We start from the raw sequence: 16412 nt of genomic DNA on the forward strand, positions 1-16412 counted from the left end.
TGACCGAACCGGAAGTGAGTCCCCCTGTATGACTCGGAGTTATGAAAAGTAAAGAAATTGTTGGAACATCCAAACCCTAATATCTACAACAAAATTTGTTCTGAGTATTGAATCGCACTTGCAAAACAAGTAGAAGATCCTAGTCAAGCGCTATATAAATCGAAGCAATCAGATCATGTGACATAATGACTCAGACATTGGCATCAGCTATGTTCTTTGTAGCATCGGATGTGTTCTAGCGACGAAATTTGGTGGAGAGGCTTGAATACATGAGATCTCCAAAACCTAGAAATCATTTCTAGAAATTCCGCCTAGAAGTGTCTCAATTAGATTATTAACTGTTTTCTAAATATTCCCTAAGTCTAAACTTAGGGAATATGTTTGATTAATCAGTATTAATTGAGATAAGGTGAGAATCATCTAAAAACCCACACGGATCGACAAGGAATTAATCTAGGCCATCGATTATGTTTTTATCTTGGTCGTTGGTGCTCGAACAAAGGATTATAAGAAGTTGATGGGTAGATAATACACCAACGCAGATACTCAGTTGCCCAGGCAGTTCGATTTTCTTAGTGGCAATAATTTAGCAGAGAAGATAGAGCCAAAGGGTGAGTAGCAGGTGGAAGAGGAGGGTAGTAGCATACCAGGAGGAAGTTTCCAGTTCCGGGAAGAGGCAAAGGATGGAAGGTCGAAATCCCCACAGGGTTTGCCTAAGCACTGCAACAGAGGGTGACGCAGGAGGCTCAGTGTAGAGGCTATGGAAGTAATTTTGAAGGCCGAAATTAGCTGTGGGGTGAGAGAAAATTCTCACAATAATTTTGCCAGTATTTTTTTCAGATTAGTTTGCTAGTTGAGCATTTAAATTATTGTACTCAGAATTGTTGCTGAAGAATAATAATAAAACCCTTATCTATTGCACCAGTTTTCCTACATTGGGTTTTTCCGGGGACAATTGTCCAAAAATAATTGTGTCAAAATTCTTGTGCGTGTGCTAGAATTTCTCAGTTTTCATGATTTTATTTTCCACAGTGTTTTTATGGTGAAAATTGCAGTTGTGATTTTATTCATTGTTTGTCGTAGCAAATAAACTGCATAATTAAATTTATAGTTAGAAGAAGAATTTCCAGTTGCTACAATAGATAAAAATTTCACATGGTATCAAAGCTAGATTGATCAGTTAGAGAGTTCAAAAGCGAAAGGAGGAATTTCATTGTTCAGTAAGAGCAGCAGGCTGAAATTCCCAAAAGCAGCGCAGTCCTTTGCCAAGCAGGCCAAGTTGCTTCAGGAAGTTCGATTTTTTTTTTTAAAAGAGAGGCAGAAAAATTTCGATTTTCCCGATCGAGTCATTCCAAAAACAGAGGGCGCAACTTAGACTTTTTTTTCGCTAAGAAAATTTCTAGCTGGATGCAGAGGGTTCTACAGCAGATCACTAGAGCGAAGCCAACATTGAGTGGAAAGAGGAATAGCACACTGTAAATTCTTCAGCATGACCATGGACAGAATTAACACTCATGAGGCTTCAGATTTGTCTTCCAAGTTGGCGGACAAATTTGCTTGCTTGTCAAGATTAGCTTCAAAGGGTGTCAGGTATATAGAGAGTGGGGCATCAGCTCACATGACAGGGGTTAGAGAATATTTCTCTAGCTACAAAGAGGAGCATATGTACTTCCAGATTACTATGGGAGCTACAAAAGCTATGTTATATGACCAAGATTTACCCAAATTTCTATGGGTAAAGGCATGTAACACAACAATATATATTCAAAACAGGACTCCTCATAGAGCATTGGGGAAGAAAACACCAGAAGGAGTCTTCACAAGGAAGAAGTAAGAAGTTAGTCACTTCAAGATTTTGGCAGCGTTGCTTATTGCCACGTGGAAAATGAAAAGCGTACCAAATTGGATCAGACTGCAGAGAACGAGTTCTTCGTTGGGTATAGTGAAACCTCAAAGGCATACACGATCTACATTCTTAACAATATGAAGATAGTGGTGAGGCAAGACATGAGGTTCATGGCACACAAAGCTTTTAGGAGATCTCGTGAGATGCCTGCAAGTGATCAGAATCAGCCAGCAGAAGCTCCTTTAGTCTAGCAAGAGGGGAAGTCACAGGGGCAGTCGATGTGATAGGCAGGAGGGAAGTCACAAGGATAGAGTGATGTGACCAGTACCAGTATTTCCTCAAGTGCAAGAAATCCAAGGAGTTGACACCAAATGGAGCAACAGAGGCAGGATGAGGAGGAGCTAGCTGAACCTCCCACCACTAGTGGTCGAGCCAACAGAGAGGTTCGTCAGAGATTAAGAGATGCAGAGGAGTTTATTGGAGCTCTTAGGACGAACAAAAGACAGCGCAGACAACCTGACAGGTACCACGCATTGGTGGCTCAGGTTGCAGAACCTTCCAGCTTTCAGGAGGTCGCACAACATCAAGTGTGGGTAGATGCCATGGTAAAATAGTATAGCGCTATCATGACAAATGATGTTTGGGAGGTAAGCTGAAATCCCCACAAGGTCTACGTAAGCACTACAGAGAGGGTGACATAAGAGGCTCAACACAGAGGCTAGGGAAGTAATTTCAGAGTCAAAAATTAGCTATGGGGTGAGAAAATTCTCACAATAATTTTGTCAGTATTTTCCTCAGATTAGATTGTCAGTTGAGCATCTAAATTATTGTACTCAAAATTGTTGTTGAAATATCTATATCAAAATTCTTATGTGCGCTAGAATTTCTCAGTTTTCATGATTTTATTTTCCACTATATTTTTATGGTGAAAATTGCAGTTGTGATTCTATTCATTGTTTGTCGTAGCAAATAAATTGCATAATTAAATTTACAGTTAGAAAAATAATTTCCAGTTGCTATAATAGATAAAAATTTCACACGCAATGCCTTTCTATGGAAGGCAATTGACTTTATGATTATCAACAGTGCTAATAACTTCAACTTAAAGTAAATTTCATAAAGATTACCAACAATGTGTTGAATGGGATTTATCGAAGGGTGGAAATATGGGAGGAAGTTTCCAGTTCTAGGAAGAGTCAAGGAAGGCCGAAATCCCCACAGGGTCTGCGTAGGAGGGTGACGCAGGAGGCTTAGCGCAGAGGCTAGGGCAGTGATTTTAGAGGCAAAAATTAGCTATGGGCTGAGAGAAAATTCTCACAATAATTTTTCCAGTATTTTTCTCAGATTAGATTGTCAGTTGAGCATCTAGATTATTGTACTCAGAATTGTTGTTGAAGAATAATAATAAAGCCCTCATTTACTTCACCGATTTTCCTGCATTGGGTTTTCCAGAGACAATTGTCCAAAAATAACTATGTCAAAATTCTTGTGTGTGTCCCAGAATTTCTCAGTTTTCATGATTTTATTTTCCACGGTGTTTTTATGGTGAAAATTGCAGTTTTGTTTTTCTTCGTTGTTTGCCATAGCAAATACACTGCATAATTAACTTTACAGTTAGAAGAATAATTTCCAATTGCCACAATAGATAAAAATTTCACAGGGAATGCCTTTCTATGGAAGGCAATTGACTTTGTCATTATCAACAATGCCAATAACTTCAACTGATAGTAAAGTTCATACAGATTACCAACAATGTGTTGAATGGGATTTATCCAAGGGTGGAAATATGGGAGGAAGATTCCAGTTCCAGCGAGAGACAAAGGAAGGAAGGCCGAAATCCCCACAGGGTCTGCGTAGGCACTGTACAGAGGGCGGCACAGGAGGCTCAGCGCAAAGGCTATGGAAGTAATTTCAGATGCAGAAATTAGTTATGGGCTGAGAGAAAATTCTCACAATAATTTTGCCAGTATTTTCCTCATATTAGATTGTCAGTTGAGAATCTACATTATTGTACTCAAAATTGTTGTTGAAGAATAATAATAAAGCCACCATCTGTTGCACCGGTTTTCCTACATTGGGTTTTTTCGGGGACAATTGTCCAAAAATAACTGTGTCAAAACTTTTGTGTGTGTTAAAATTTTCAGTTTTCCTGATTTTATTTCCCACATTTTTTTTATGGTGAAAATGGAAATTGTGATTTTATTCGCTGTCTGTCGTAGAAAATAAACTGCATAATTAAATTTACAGTTAGAAGAATAATTCCCAGTTGCTACAATAGATAAAAATTTCACAGGGAATGCCTTTCTATGGATGGCAATTGACTTTGTCATTATCAACAGTGCCAATAACTTCAACTGATAGTAAAGTACATAAAGATTATGAACAATGTGTTGAATGGCATTCATCCAAGGGTGGAAATATGGTCACAACACAATAATGATCATGTATTATAAAGATGCTTGTAAACATGCTTGATCCTGTTAAACAACAGGTGCCACTGTTTTACAATGTTCAAGCATTGGACAATTTATGATGTCATGGTTATTATGATAGAAAGGATTTAGCAAACGTCCTAGTAACAGTTGAACTGACTGTACATTGTGGTTGTCTATGGCTTCATTCAGAAGATAGTAAACGACACGTCCAACAAACCATTCAAAGCTCCAAGAGATTTAGTTATCAGACTCTTATCTGGTTTGTAGCTTACATTATGTTTGACTGAAAATAAGGATTGAATTGTTGTGTTTATGTTCCTCTCTCTCATTTATGTTGTCAACATGTAAAAAATTGCACAGAGTCTACAATAGCATCTCCTTTTAACTCAAACAATATCAATCCAAGCCAGTGAAAGAATTAAAGAACAGTAAATTTGAAGAATTTTAAAATTAAACCTGGTCAACAATGGGAATGCTAGTAGATATTGCCATGAAATTAAAATTAAACCTGGTCAACATAGGTAATGCTAAAAAATCTTACCGGGTGTTGAGGATCTGCTAGCATAGGGAAAACTCCTCTAACAACAAGCGTCTGTCTTGCCTACATCAAAATAAAGCACAGTCAATGGGTCCATTTGTATCTTGTTTCTTATGATCACCATATTAAACTCCTTTATTTATACAACGATGTGAGACATATTTCCTTCCTAGTACCACTTGATCTACAAGAACAAGCTAATAATGAAAAAATAATCTCCTACTTTCCTTCAAACTCAAAACAGCACCATATACATCCAAATTTCATAGTATAAACTTTTAACATGTCAACAATCTATGCAGTCACATGATGCACCTAACACTACCTCCCTTACAACGTGAGTCTATCAGAGTTCAAAGAAATTGCATAGGGTTAAAAAATACCATGTTTAAGATTAAAAAAACACCCAAGGCAACTAGGGTCTTTCTATATATGTTTCTCCAGAAACTATTTCACAAGGATGCCAAATGTTCTATATCTCTATTTCCCGGCAAACCAAATAGATCACAGAAGATCATATTTCACCATTCAATAGTTTTGTTCGAGATGGTAGTCAAAACCATGTTAAGTCACAAAACATCGGTACAAAAAATCAATAACAAATTCAGTCATTTTACAGTAAACTGTATGACAAAGCTCTCTTGCAGAATTGGATTACATACATGAAAACATTTGCCTCCTTAGCTGCTGGAACAGTAACCTAAGAAGCTAGCCCATAATACTGCATCATGTCTTATCTGAACTTTGAAGACGTTTAAAAATATTGATGAAGTCTTTTCTTTCCTCAATTTCTACTTCAGCAAGCTCAAATTTCATAACCAATCACATCACTCTCTATAAAATGAAAGAAGAAATTACAATGCAATTAGCACAAAACTTCTATGTTCTAACCAAACTAGGGAAGCACCCTGTCCCTTTTATAGAAGAAGAGAAAAGAAGGGTTACATTAAAACTAGACATGCAAGTGATGGGCCCCACGTGACTGTCAAAATCTAGCCATAATGCACCTAAGTGAGTGTGCTCTCATGGATGCCTTGAATAGAATGCTTACAACATCTCCATAAAAGATAAATACTTTGTCACCATCTTGTTGAAGGATTTGGATTCGAATACCAAAAAAGGAAAAAAAAATTATGAACTCCAAATCAGCCTAGAATAATGGATTGGGAGCAAGGAGGCACATAGAATGCCACTTCCTCTCATCCCACACTTAAAAGCCAACGGTTACTATATTTTGAACTATAACGCTAGGGGCTCGACAGTAAAGAATAGTCATTTGCAGTGGCTCTCTTGGAGAGACTTGGAACTCAAAAAGGGTTACAATTGTTGGGTGTGTTATATTATTTCCACAATTAGAACCATGCGTTGTACGTTGTGTCAGGTGTAGCGGGAGGGTCATAGCAGGGCAGAAGCCCCCCCTTGTTGGGGGGTTTGCAAGGGGGCGGTTGGGGCAGAGCCCCGGAAAAATAAAATTATGCGGACCCAATAATAGTTGGGCAGACCCAAGGATGGGGGACAGAACCAAAGATGGTGGGTGGAACTACCCATGGTTCTGTGCATGGGTTTTGCACATGGTTTTGGGCATAAGGGTTTTCTACCCATGGTATTTTGTAGATCCAGTCAAGGAAACTACAGTTATGTTCTAATATAAGGTTAATGGATTGGGGTTTATGAATGCTTTGGCATGTATATATATGTACAGTAACATTAAAAGGAATATAATGAAAAACCAATCTCGTAGTCTCGATTTTGGGATCCAAGGAAAAATCTCTATGTATATTTGTTTTATATTCTTGCCATTGTTTATTTTTCTGTTTTAAGAATTCGTTTGCAGGTAAATTCTGTACAGAGTTAAAACCTACAACAATGAGGCTTGGAAAGCTTACATAGTCTAACTAAGGAAGCACAACATCATTTTAAATGACAAAGAAGATGAACTCATTTGGTCGTTGAATCCTATGGGAGGCCACAAGCCAAAATTTGGTTACAAAACCTGGTGGTAGAAGCCATAGATCAGCCATTGATTTGGTGGTGGAAAACCATCTGGAAATTCAAATGCCCAGCAAAGGAAAAAAATTATGGAGCTTCTTCTCAATAACAAGGCGCTTACTTGGGATATTTTACAAAAAAGACATTTCGAAGGTCCTGGTAGATGTTGCCTATGCAAAGCTACCATGGAAACAAATTCTCATCTTATCTTCTCCTATCCATTCTCAAAGCAAGTTTGCAAGGAAATTGAGGAAATTGGACTTAGAAAACCCCGACAAGGAGTCACCATAGGAGAAGCTTTAAATAATTGGTGTCAAATCAGGACCATTAAAGCTTCAAAGCCCTTCCTTTCGCTCTAGCTTGAAGAATTAAATTGCCCAAAATAACCAAATTTTTTAGGGAAAGGACACATTGTCCCTGAAGTGTCCTACCCAAAACCTCAAAAATTTCATTACTTTTCCACAATCCTCTTCTGCCCCTCCTCATACACGAGTATCATCAGGTCAAATTAAAGAAGCATTCCCCTGGGCTTTTTGATGGAGCCCCTCAAGGAAATACATCAAGGGGTGGGGCTAGAGGTATCATATTCCTCTCCAAAAATCATTCCCTTTCAAAGTTGGGATCGACCAAGCCACAAATAATTTCAATGAATTGCTGGCACTTTAGATGGTCCTTATCCTCACTATTGAAAATAAAGTCAAACATATTCAAATTATGGGCAACTTTCTCTTAGTTATTCAATGGATGAAAGGGGACTATGTCTTGTGGAATTACCTTCTACAGCCTTTATATTGGAACATAAAAATCAAAATTCCATGTGTATAAGGACTGACAGCTTATCCAAAGGAACCTGGTAAATCGTTGAATCCCAACAAGGACACATCACTATTCAATTTCATGAATCCTAGCTTTAATTTCCTTACTATGAAGACTGAACTGCTAAATATGATCTGAAATCTGGGCTTTTTCGGACTGCTGTGTAGAACTGGTTTTTTGTACTTTTCTAGAGCCTAGATGATGACTCTATGTGAATAGGACAGCCCAAGGATGTGCAATTAAGGTGACGTTTATGGTTCCTTGTTATATATCAATTATTTCCTACTTCTCTTCCTACAGATTTTGTGCAACGAATTCACATCAATTATATAAAAATCAGCCTGTTTGAGCATCATATGGCCATTTCACAAATAAATTTAACTCGGACAACAATGACTGAGAATTGGATATATGATGGATCTAATTAAGTTCATTTGAACATCATAATCTGTATCAACCAAAAATCAATTCCACCGTGTCTACAAGAAGAAGTGGAAATTTAAGCACAAGGGGTTAGCATAACTGCTTGTTACCAAAATCGTTGGGCTTTCGGTTAGTCCCATACCAGCAGGTACCCAGTTTGAATTCCCTTGGATTTAGATAGATTAGTCTATGTTGACAAGTTTACTAGGGATGCCATCCACAAATATGGGAAGTGTTGACCACTCCATGTCAACTACCCCATGTTTACATTTTTTTGCACATGGATTTCCATCATGTCCGAGCACTCAAATGATCCACAGATTCATCATTATCAGCCATATGTACAATGGAGTTTTGTAAACTCATTCTGCATTTTGTAATGTAAATGATCCTAGTAAGACAAATGTATGTAACAACCTAGGAAAAAGTTATTTTTTTAATGATGATTTCCATTCTAGGAGATTTTTCGTCTCACCGATTCATGTGTGTTTCTAAACATAGATGATTAGCAGAGTTTTTCTCTCCAACCTCACTCCAAAGCTAAAGTGGATTTTGTCGTTGGAATCTTAAATGAGTCCTAGTGTTATTTATCAAGTCTCTGTAAAAGTGATTTGAGAATAATTCTAGCTATTTGGTTAGATTATATTATTACAACTCACTTAGTTTACTAGACCATATTTTATGTCGCAGAAATGGGTAATTCTTGAGGATCTATAACAAATGGGTGTTCCCCCTTCATGGGTTAGAAATGTAATATTTCATGTAAATAATATTTTAGCTATAATGCTAAAGTATTAGAGGGTTGGAAAAATTAATAATCCCCTCATGAGTCAATTAATTAAATTTTCTGGCTAAAATAAATTAAAATGCTAAAGCCATAAATTTAATTAATTTAGGTCCTAGGAAAAATTAAATCCTCCAACATTTAAAATTCGTGGGTTTTAAAGTTTTTAATTTTTGGAGGTTCCCGGCCAAGGGAATATTGAAAATTTCAAGATATTTTGGACCCTCGAGCCTTAGTAGTTAAGTCAAAGTCATTTTTTTTAGACAATTAACTCAAACTAACCATTTTTGAGTTAATTAAAAAAAAATTAAAAGTGAAATTCGAATTTCCTCAAAAAGTAACTTAATTTCAATGGTAATGATTAAAAGATCATTTGATCTTCATCAATAGTTGAGATTTCTTTGACAGAGATCAAGCCATCTAGTTGTTGGAGAATTTATCTATAAATTAGAAGTTTCTCTCCATTATTTGGATCCGATCTTTGAATCGTGTACTTGCTCTGAGAAAGCTCTTGTAACTTTTTTTGGTTAATAAAACGCAAAGACTTTGGGGTTTCAGACCGTGTTGTTCCTCTTTCAGATTTATGTGATAATATTGTTCTTAATACTCTGTTGCGTTTATTTGTATTTGTTAGATAATAGCCTTAGATGATTGATCTGTGCACATGTATCTTGCACAGATTTCTAGGTTTTTAAAATATCATTTTAATTTCATAGAACAAGCAAGTATCTCTATTTCTTGATGATTTTATGATTATTTTGAATCTTTATTAATCTAACAATCAAATCTAAGTGTGCAAAAGTTATCATTCAGATTTGGGCGTTTGGGGAAGTCCTCAGCTAGACCAACTGACTCTCAGATTACAGAATCTAAAGAGCCTACTGTTTTTAATTTCTGAAGTCATCTTATGAAATATTTTATTTGCAGGGTTGTTCTTGGGCTTGTGCCTTTTTAAAATTTCCAGTTTCTTTATAAATTTGTGCAAAATTGTTTAGATTTGGCTAATAGAGGGCTTTGATCTACAGATCTGCTTAGCAGATCTGTGGAATATCATTGGAAATTTGTAAAATTCAAATTTTTTAATTCATTGGGGTTTTGGGTATTTCATATTTTTGTATATACATGTTTTGGAGTTTTCTATCTTTTGTTTGTGCAGGAACAAATCTTAAAATTGCAAGCGATTTTTATGGATTTTGGAGACAGATCTAAGCCCTGGAAGACAAGATTTGATCTCCCATTTTATTTGCAGGTTGAAGATAAATTTCAGAAAGATTGTGGACAAACTTTTTTTAGGGCCCTCTAAACTGGCCATCTCTAGCCCCCAGCTTCCTCTTCTTTCCTTCTTGGCCGCACTCCTTGTCCTCAACCTCCCCTTCTCTTCCCAACCTCCTCCATTCCCTCTTCTCCCCCTTCCTCCTCGACCCTCACTCTTGGCCTCCCTACTCCTTAGCCTTTCCTTTCTCCCTCACAACCTTCACCCTCTGCTTCCTCTCCTCATTCCCCTTGGCCATCTCCCTTACGACCTCCTCTTCCCTTATCCCCTCGGCCCTTATCCTCCTCAGGCACGAAGAAGACAAGTTGATTTGCAGATTTATTCAAGGAAGAAAATGACAGGAAAGTTCACACCTCATGAACTGAACAGCTAAAGTAAGCACCCCTGTACAGTGTGAAATATTTCTGAGGAAAAATACGGACTCATGTGGACAGTTAGGGCTCCCATTCCAGATTCGTTTGCTGACTGTTTTTCTTATTGCGGTGCCTTTTAGGACTAAGGATGGCTTTCTCTCTCGAACTGGGCAGACTGTATTAGAACAGGTCACATTGTGTTGACTGTTTCAAAGTATTAGCCCTCAGAACTGTGGAATATTATGTCATGGATTGTGTAGCTCAGACCTTCTGAAGATTACTTTGGATCTCTGTCACCTTTGGAGCTGCCTTAGGATATTTTTGAAGACTGGGTTGCGGATTGTCTCAAGGTGTTGTTTGAAGATTGTTTTGCAACTTATGGACTAGAACAGGAGCACCTCAAATCTCTCTGTGGTTTAGAATAGAGCCACCTCAATACCACAGTGCTATAATCTCAAGAACAGTGATAAACTTCAAAAAGTGCAATGTGATCTTCTTTGAACAGTTTGTGCAGACTTGGTGCAGTGTGGTGCTAACTCTTCTTGGGAAGTGTGAAGACAGACAGTTGGTGCAGACTTGGTGCAGTGTGGCGCTAACTCTTCTTGGGAAGTGTGAAGACAGATAGTTGGTGTAGTATGGTGTAAATATCTTGATACAATTGGCATGGTGCAAGAATTCTTGATGCTACAGTAAAGTTTTTATACAGAAGTCTTAGTGCAAAATTAATGAAAAAGTGTGATGGTGCAGAATAGTGAAGATTGGTGAAATGCAGTATTTGATCAAATAAGCCCAGGGAAGCAGTAGAGAAGGATTGGTGTCCTTGGGGTAGGTGCCCCTAAACTCAAGGTTGGAACCTTGGTGAAGATAGGGCCAAAGCCCTAGAGGTCAGAGCCTCATTAAGTCCAAGTTGGTGCTTGGCAATCATTGTACACCTTCATTTGTAAAAGGATCATTTGTCCTTATTATTTCAATAATAAAAATATTCATTTCTCTTATTTTTAAATTGTGTAGAATCTAACTGGTTAACAATTGAAAAGAAACATTGATTCACCCCCCTCTCAGTATTTCCAACAATTGGTATCAAAGCCAGCTTCTTCATAATCAGCCTAACAGTTGGAAGAAGGATTCTTAGTCACAATGAAAAATCAAGAAGTGTCGAGAAGGCTTCTTTTGTTCGATGGCACAAATTTTGGTTTTTGGAGAAAATGAATGTCCTACTACTTAATATCCCTTGGACCTAAAGTTTGGCATTCTGTTTTGAATGGGTACACTGCTTCGTCCACTCTTCCAACTGATCAAAACAAAAGGAAAGCTTATATTGCAAATGCAAAAGCCTTAAATTCCATCACTAGTGGAATCACTGATTCTGAATTTACAAAAGTCATGAATTGTGACTCGGCCAAAGAAGTATGGGATAAGTTGGTTAGCTTATATGATGGGGACTCCAAAGTTAAGAAGGCAAAGCTTCAAACTCATAGAAGGCAATTCGAAAGTCTGAAAATGGATGATGAAGAAGATATTGCATCATACTTTCCCTGAGTAGCTGAAGTGGTCAACTCTCTTAAAGGATTGGGAGAAAATATTGAAGAAAACATTGTTGTTCAAAAAGTCTTAAGATCTCTCCTAGACAGATTTGACTCCAAAGTAAGTGCTATAGAAGAAATGAAGGACCTAGATACTCTCCAGATGGATGAACTTCATGGAATCCTCATTGCCTATGATATGAGAAAAGGAATCCCAAGTTCCAAAGATGCAACATTCAAGGCCTCAAAATCAAAAAAGGGGAAAGGATGGAATACTAGCAGTGATGACTCCGATGTTGAATCCAAATTGGTGCAATTTGTACGAAGACTAAAGAAAGGATCCAGGCTAAAAGGTAAGTACCCTCTTATTTGTTTCAAATGTGGAAGAATAGGTCATTATGCAAAATGTCCTCATAAGCATGATAGTGATGATAAGGAGGATCCTAAAAGGATGGTATACAAAAAGAAAGGGCTTAATAAGAAAAATCTCTTCTCTAAGCAAGATGAGTCTAATGAAGATGAATTTGTAGTCATCAAAAAGAAAACAACTAAAAATTTCCCTCATTGCAAAGGAGGTAATGATGAATCAAATGAAGAAAATGACTATGCTGGAAGCCAAGAAGTATTATTCATGGCATTCACAAATGATGATGATTCAGGACTAGAAGGAAATGTAGATGAATTATTAATGAGTGCCATTGAAAAGAATGAGAAATTACGAAAACAAAAAAACTACTCCAACCATGACAGAGCAGCAACACAACAAGGACTTCGGGGAAGCTGAAACACCACCGTCCATAGATTTCAACAACAGAGGTCCGCTGAAGTATTTACAGCAGTGCCACAATAAAGGCAAGGATGTTTACAGCCCCACCGATATTGCATTAGAAACAGATTTTGCTTTATGGACACCCAAATTAAACAAATTATGAGGAAAGTGGAACAACTAGAGGCGGAAAATCACAAGCTGCAAGCTGACATCAGCACTTTGTCAAACAGAGTTCTATCAGTAGAGGGAGAGAATGCATCTCTCAGAAACGCATTGCAGGAATACCAAGAACAAAGTGTGGGGCAGAACTTTAACGAAATTTTACAGGCGGAAATCAAAGATCTTAAAAACAAACAAGAGGAAATTAGATCCCAACAAATGTCCTTTAAATAAGAAATGGAGACGCATATCAGCACATGGGCACAGCTGGTTAGAGGAAAGGACAAAGCCCCTCCGCTCATAGCGGTGGAGGAAGTAGTACAGGCAAAGCTTGTGGAGGAAAGAACCCGACGAGCAAGAGAATTGAATCTTAAGGTAAGAGGACTCCCTACACCTCCCCCCTCAACGGACCCAATGGAACTGGGGAACAAGTTTCTATGCGACACTCTCGACATACCAGACATAACCCTGGGTAGCGCCTGGATAGAGCAGGACTCTACCCTCTTCCTCAGGTTCTGTGACTCCTTGGATAGACTTTGAGTACTCCGAGCCAAGCAGAAACTATTCTCTCTTCCGAATAAAGTGTTTTTGGATGAAGACCTCACAAGAGCTCAAGTAGCTGAATTGAAATAGGCCAGGGAACAGGTTGCAGCAGCAAGAAAAGCAGGGAAATGGGCAGTGATTGGAAACCTTCGGGCAGTTATTCGGAACACCTTCCCCCAGGATGGGCATCCCGTTCAGGTAGCTCCAAATGATGGGTCTGAGCGGAGAGGAGGCGGGGCACGGATCTCTCGGTTTACTGCTAGAATGGCAATGGCTCTTTCTGGTCTTCACCAGGTCTACTTTATGAATCTCTTAGCTCAGCAGACATCCTCCTGGTTACTGAGACTCATGCGAGCCCAGTCCGACCTCTCCCCGACATTATAGGATACCAGTGGACCGCAGTTTGCAGACAAGAGACACGGAGTTCAGGGGGTGTTGCTTGCCTCGTCCGAGATAGCCTCAGGAGTAGAGTATCAGTGGTCGTGACCAGTGAGTATGCCAGATTCATGTGGATTCAAATCCGAGCCAGAACATCACCTCCAAGAGACATTTATGTCACAGTCTGTTACTTCCCACCTATCTCGTCTTCCTATGCTATTCACAATAGCTCAGACGAAGACCCTTTTACAGACCTATACTCTAACATCACCAGGTTTTTGGAAGTAGGGGACGTCATTCTCACAGGGGGCTTCAATGCTAGGACCAAAGACCTTCAGACTCCTATGCACGACAGGTCAGAGGATATATTTTGCACTCGAGGGATTGACCCGACCATGATCAGCATGCACCAGACCTCTGAGGATCATTTGGGACCCACCACAGCCTATGAGAGATATCTGCTACAGTTGGGAGAATCTCATGAGCTGGTAATTCTGAATGGCCTACCATGTTTCCCCTCCTCGCACTTCTTTACCTGCAGACCATTTGGAGGTGGGGCAAGTGTGGTTGACTACGCCATTGCAAATCCAGATCTCCTCCCTTACATCAAAAATTTCTCGATCACCCCCATCCCTCTCGTAGATCATGCACTTCTGTCACTCTCTCTCTGCAGTTTGACCCCCCAAATCCATCTCCTACTCTTCCCTGCAGCCCTCCCAGGACCACCTTCCGATTTGAGGAGGGTGACCCTGATCTCTTCTCCTCTATCCTCAGACAGACACTCCCATCAGAGTCCCAGTTTACCTCTTTCAGCTTCGCCAAGGACAAATACTAGTGCCTCTCATATGCAATCTGGGAAGTTGCGCTCCAATCCTTCCCCCACTCTACCCGTACAGCCACCACCTCCCGCAAACCGGGAAATTGCCCTATGAATAAATGGTATGACCAGGAATGCAAGTCTATGCATCATGATCTCCGACACGCATTCCAGAACTCCTTACCAACATACCTTGACCTCTGTTCATCCTACTGTTGCCTCCTTCGCCGCAAGAAGTGCCTCTTCATTGCCCACAGAAGACAGATTCTTTCTACTCTCCTCCTTCGCTCCCCTAAAGATTCTGGGGGACCATCCTTTCCCGTCGCTCACCTACCCCAGTTGACCTTGATCCTGCCTCAATGTTCTCTCACACCTCCCAGCTATATGACATTCCTGGGCAACCTCTGATTCAGGTTACTTCCCCCCCCCCCACCTCCTGCCACCTTTTCTTCGACAAAGATATCAGAGAGGCAATATGGGCAATGAATAGCAGCAGGGCAGCAGATGAAGAAGGCTTCCAGGCAGAATTCTTCAAGCACGGGCTTCGCCCCCTAGTAAAATATCTGGTGGACCTTTTCAACCAGGTGGTTTGGGATGGATTTCCGGATGGTTGGTCACACCACATTATCTACCCGATCCACAAGTTAGGGCCTACTTCCCACCCCAACAACTACAGGACAATCATGGTTGGGCACACATTCTCCAAGCTATATGCTACAAAATTCCATAGGACACTCTCCCATTTCCTTAAGCAGAGACAACTCAAGGCCAAGGGCCACGCAAGATTCCGCCCAGACCACCAGACAATCGACCACATCCTTACTCTTCGCGCGGTGATCAAGGAGGCTAGGCATCGAGCCTCTTAAGTGTACTGCTATTTTGTAGAATTTCGGAAGGCCCTTGACTCAGTCCCGAGGGAAGATCTTTTCCAGAGACTAAGAGACATTGGCACCTCCTCAACTCTCCTGACAACTATCATGTGCCTCTATGAGGCCGTCCTTGGCCGTCTCCGCACAGTCGGAGGAATGTTGGATTTCATCCGAAGCACCATTGGAGTCAAGCAAGGATGCCCCCTTTCTCCTACTTTATTCAGGATCTATATCGATGAGCTTGAGTCCTTCCTCCGAGAGCATATCCAGGAGACAGATGGGTGTCTTCTTCACCAAGTCCTAATTTCCATCCTCCTCTTTGCAGAAGATATTGCCCTTATTGCCTCCTCCCATGAAGGCCTTCAGAGACAGCTGGATGCTCTCGCAGCTTTTTGTGACCGGAGGCATCTAACTGTGAACTTGGGTAAAACCAAACTGATTATTTTCAATGGAGTCAAGAAAACCTCAGACTTCCACTTCCTATTTAAAGGAGAAGAGACCGATATTGTCAACACCTATACATATTTGGGAGTTCAGTTTTTAGGGCCTCGCTTCAGCCCGCAACCAGCGCTTTAGCCTCAGATCAACAAAGGGTATGACTCCCTAGCCCTTCTGGAGAGGCAGTGTTTCTGGCACCATTTCCAGGACATCTTGTCCAAAATGAGCATCATGAACACTTTGATTCGTCCTACAGTACTTTATGGCTCAGAGATTTGGGGTCCCTCTCTCTTAGAGTCAGATTGGGCTTCAGCGGAGCGGGTCCAGACCCTCCTCTTGCGCCGTTTCATTAGGTGCAAGAAGACAGTTCCTCAGCACATCATTCTAGCAGAGTTCGGGGCTCAACCTTTCCGCCTAGAGGTGATATTCAGATTAGTGTTGCTCCTACACAGGCTCCGA

General features: G+C 39.9%; 1 protein-coding gene across 1 annotated transcript in view; it reads right to left on the bottom strand.

Moving 5' to 3' along the window:
• Positions 1 to 16412, bottom strand: part of LOC149257639 (pyruvate kinase 1, cytosolic-like) — a 347863-nt gene that overhangs the window by 65385 nt on the left and 266066 nt on the right. Inside the window, exon 23 of the mRNA XM_089381665.1 lies at positions 4823 to 4882. Coding sequence (XP_089237791.1) covers positions 4823 to 4882 — 60 coding nt within the window. The remainder of the gene's footprint in view (positions 1 to 4822; positions 4883 to 16412) is intronic.

The sequence above is a fragment of the Pinus tabuliformis genome, chromosome 6, assembly GCF_031772625.1.
Source record: "Pinus tabuliformis cultivar Carrire ecotype Pingquan chromosome 6, CPIR1, whole genome shotgun sequence".
Classification (NCBI taxonomy): domain Eukaryota; kingdom Viridiplantae; phylum Streptophyta; class Pinopsida; order Pinales; family Pinaceae; genus Pinus; species Pinus tabuliformis.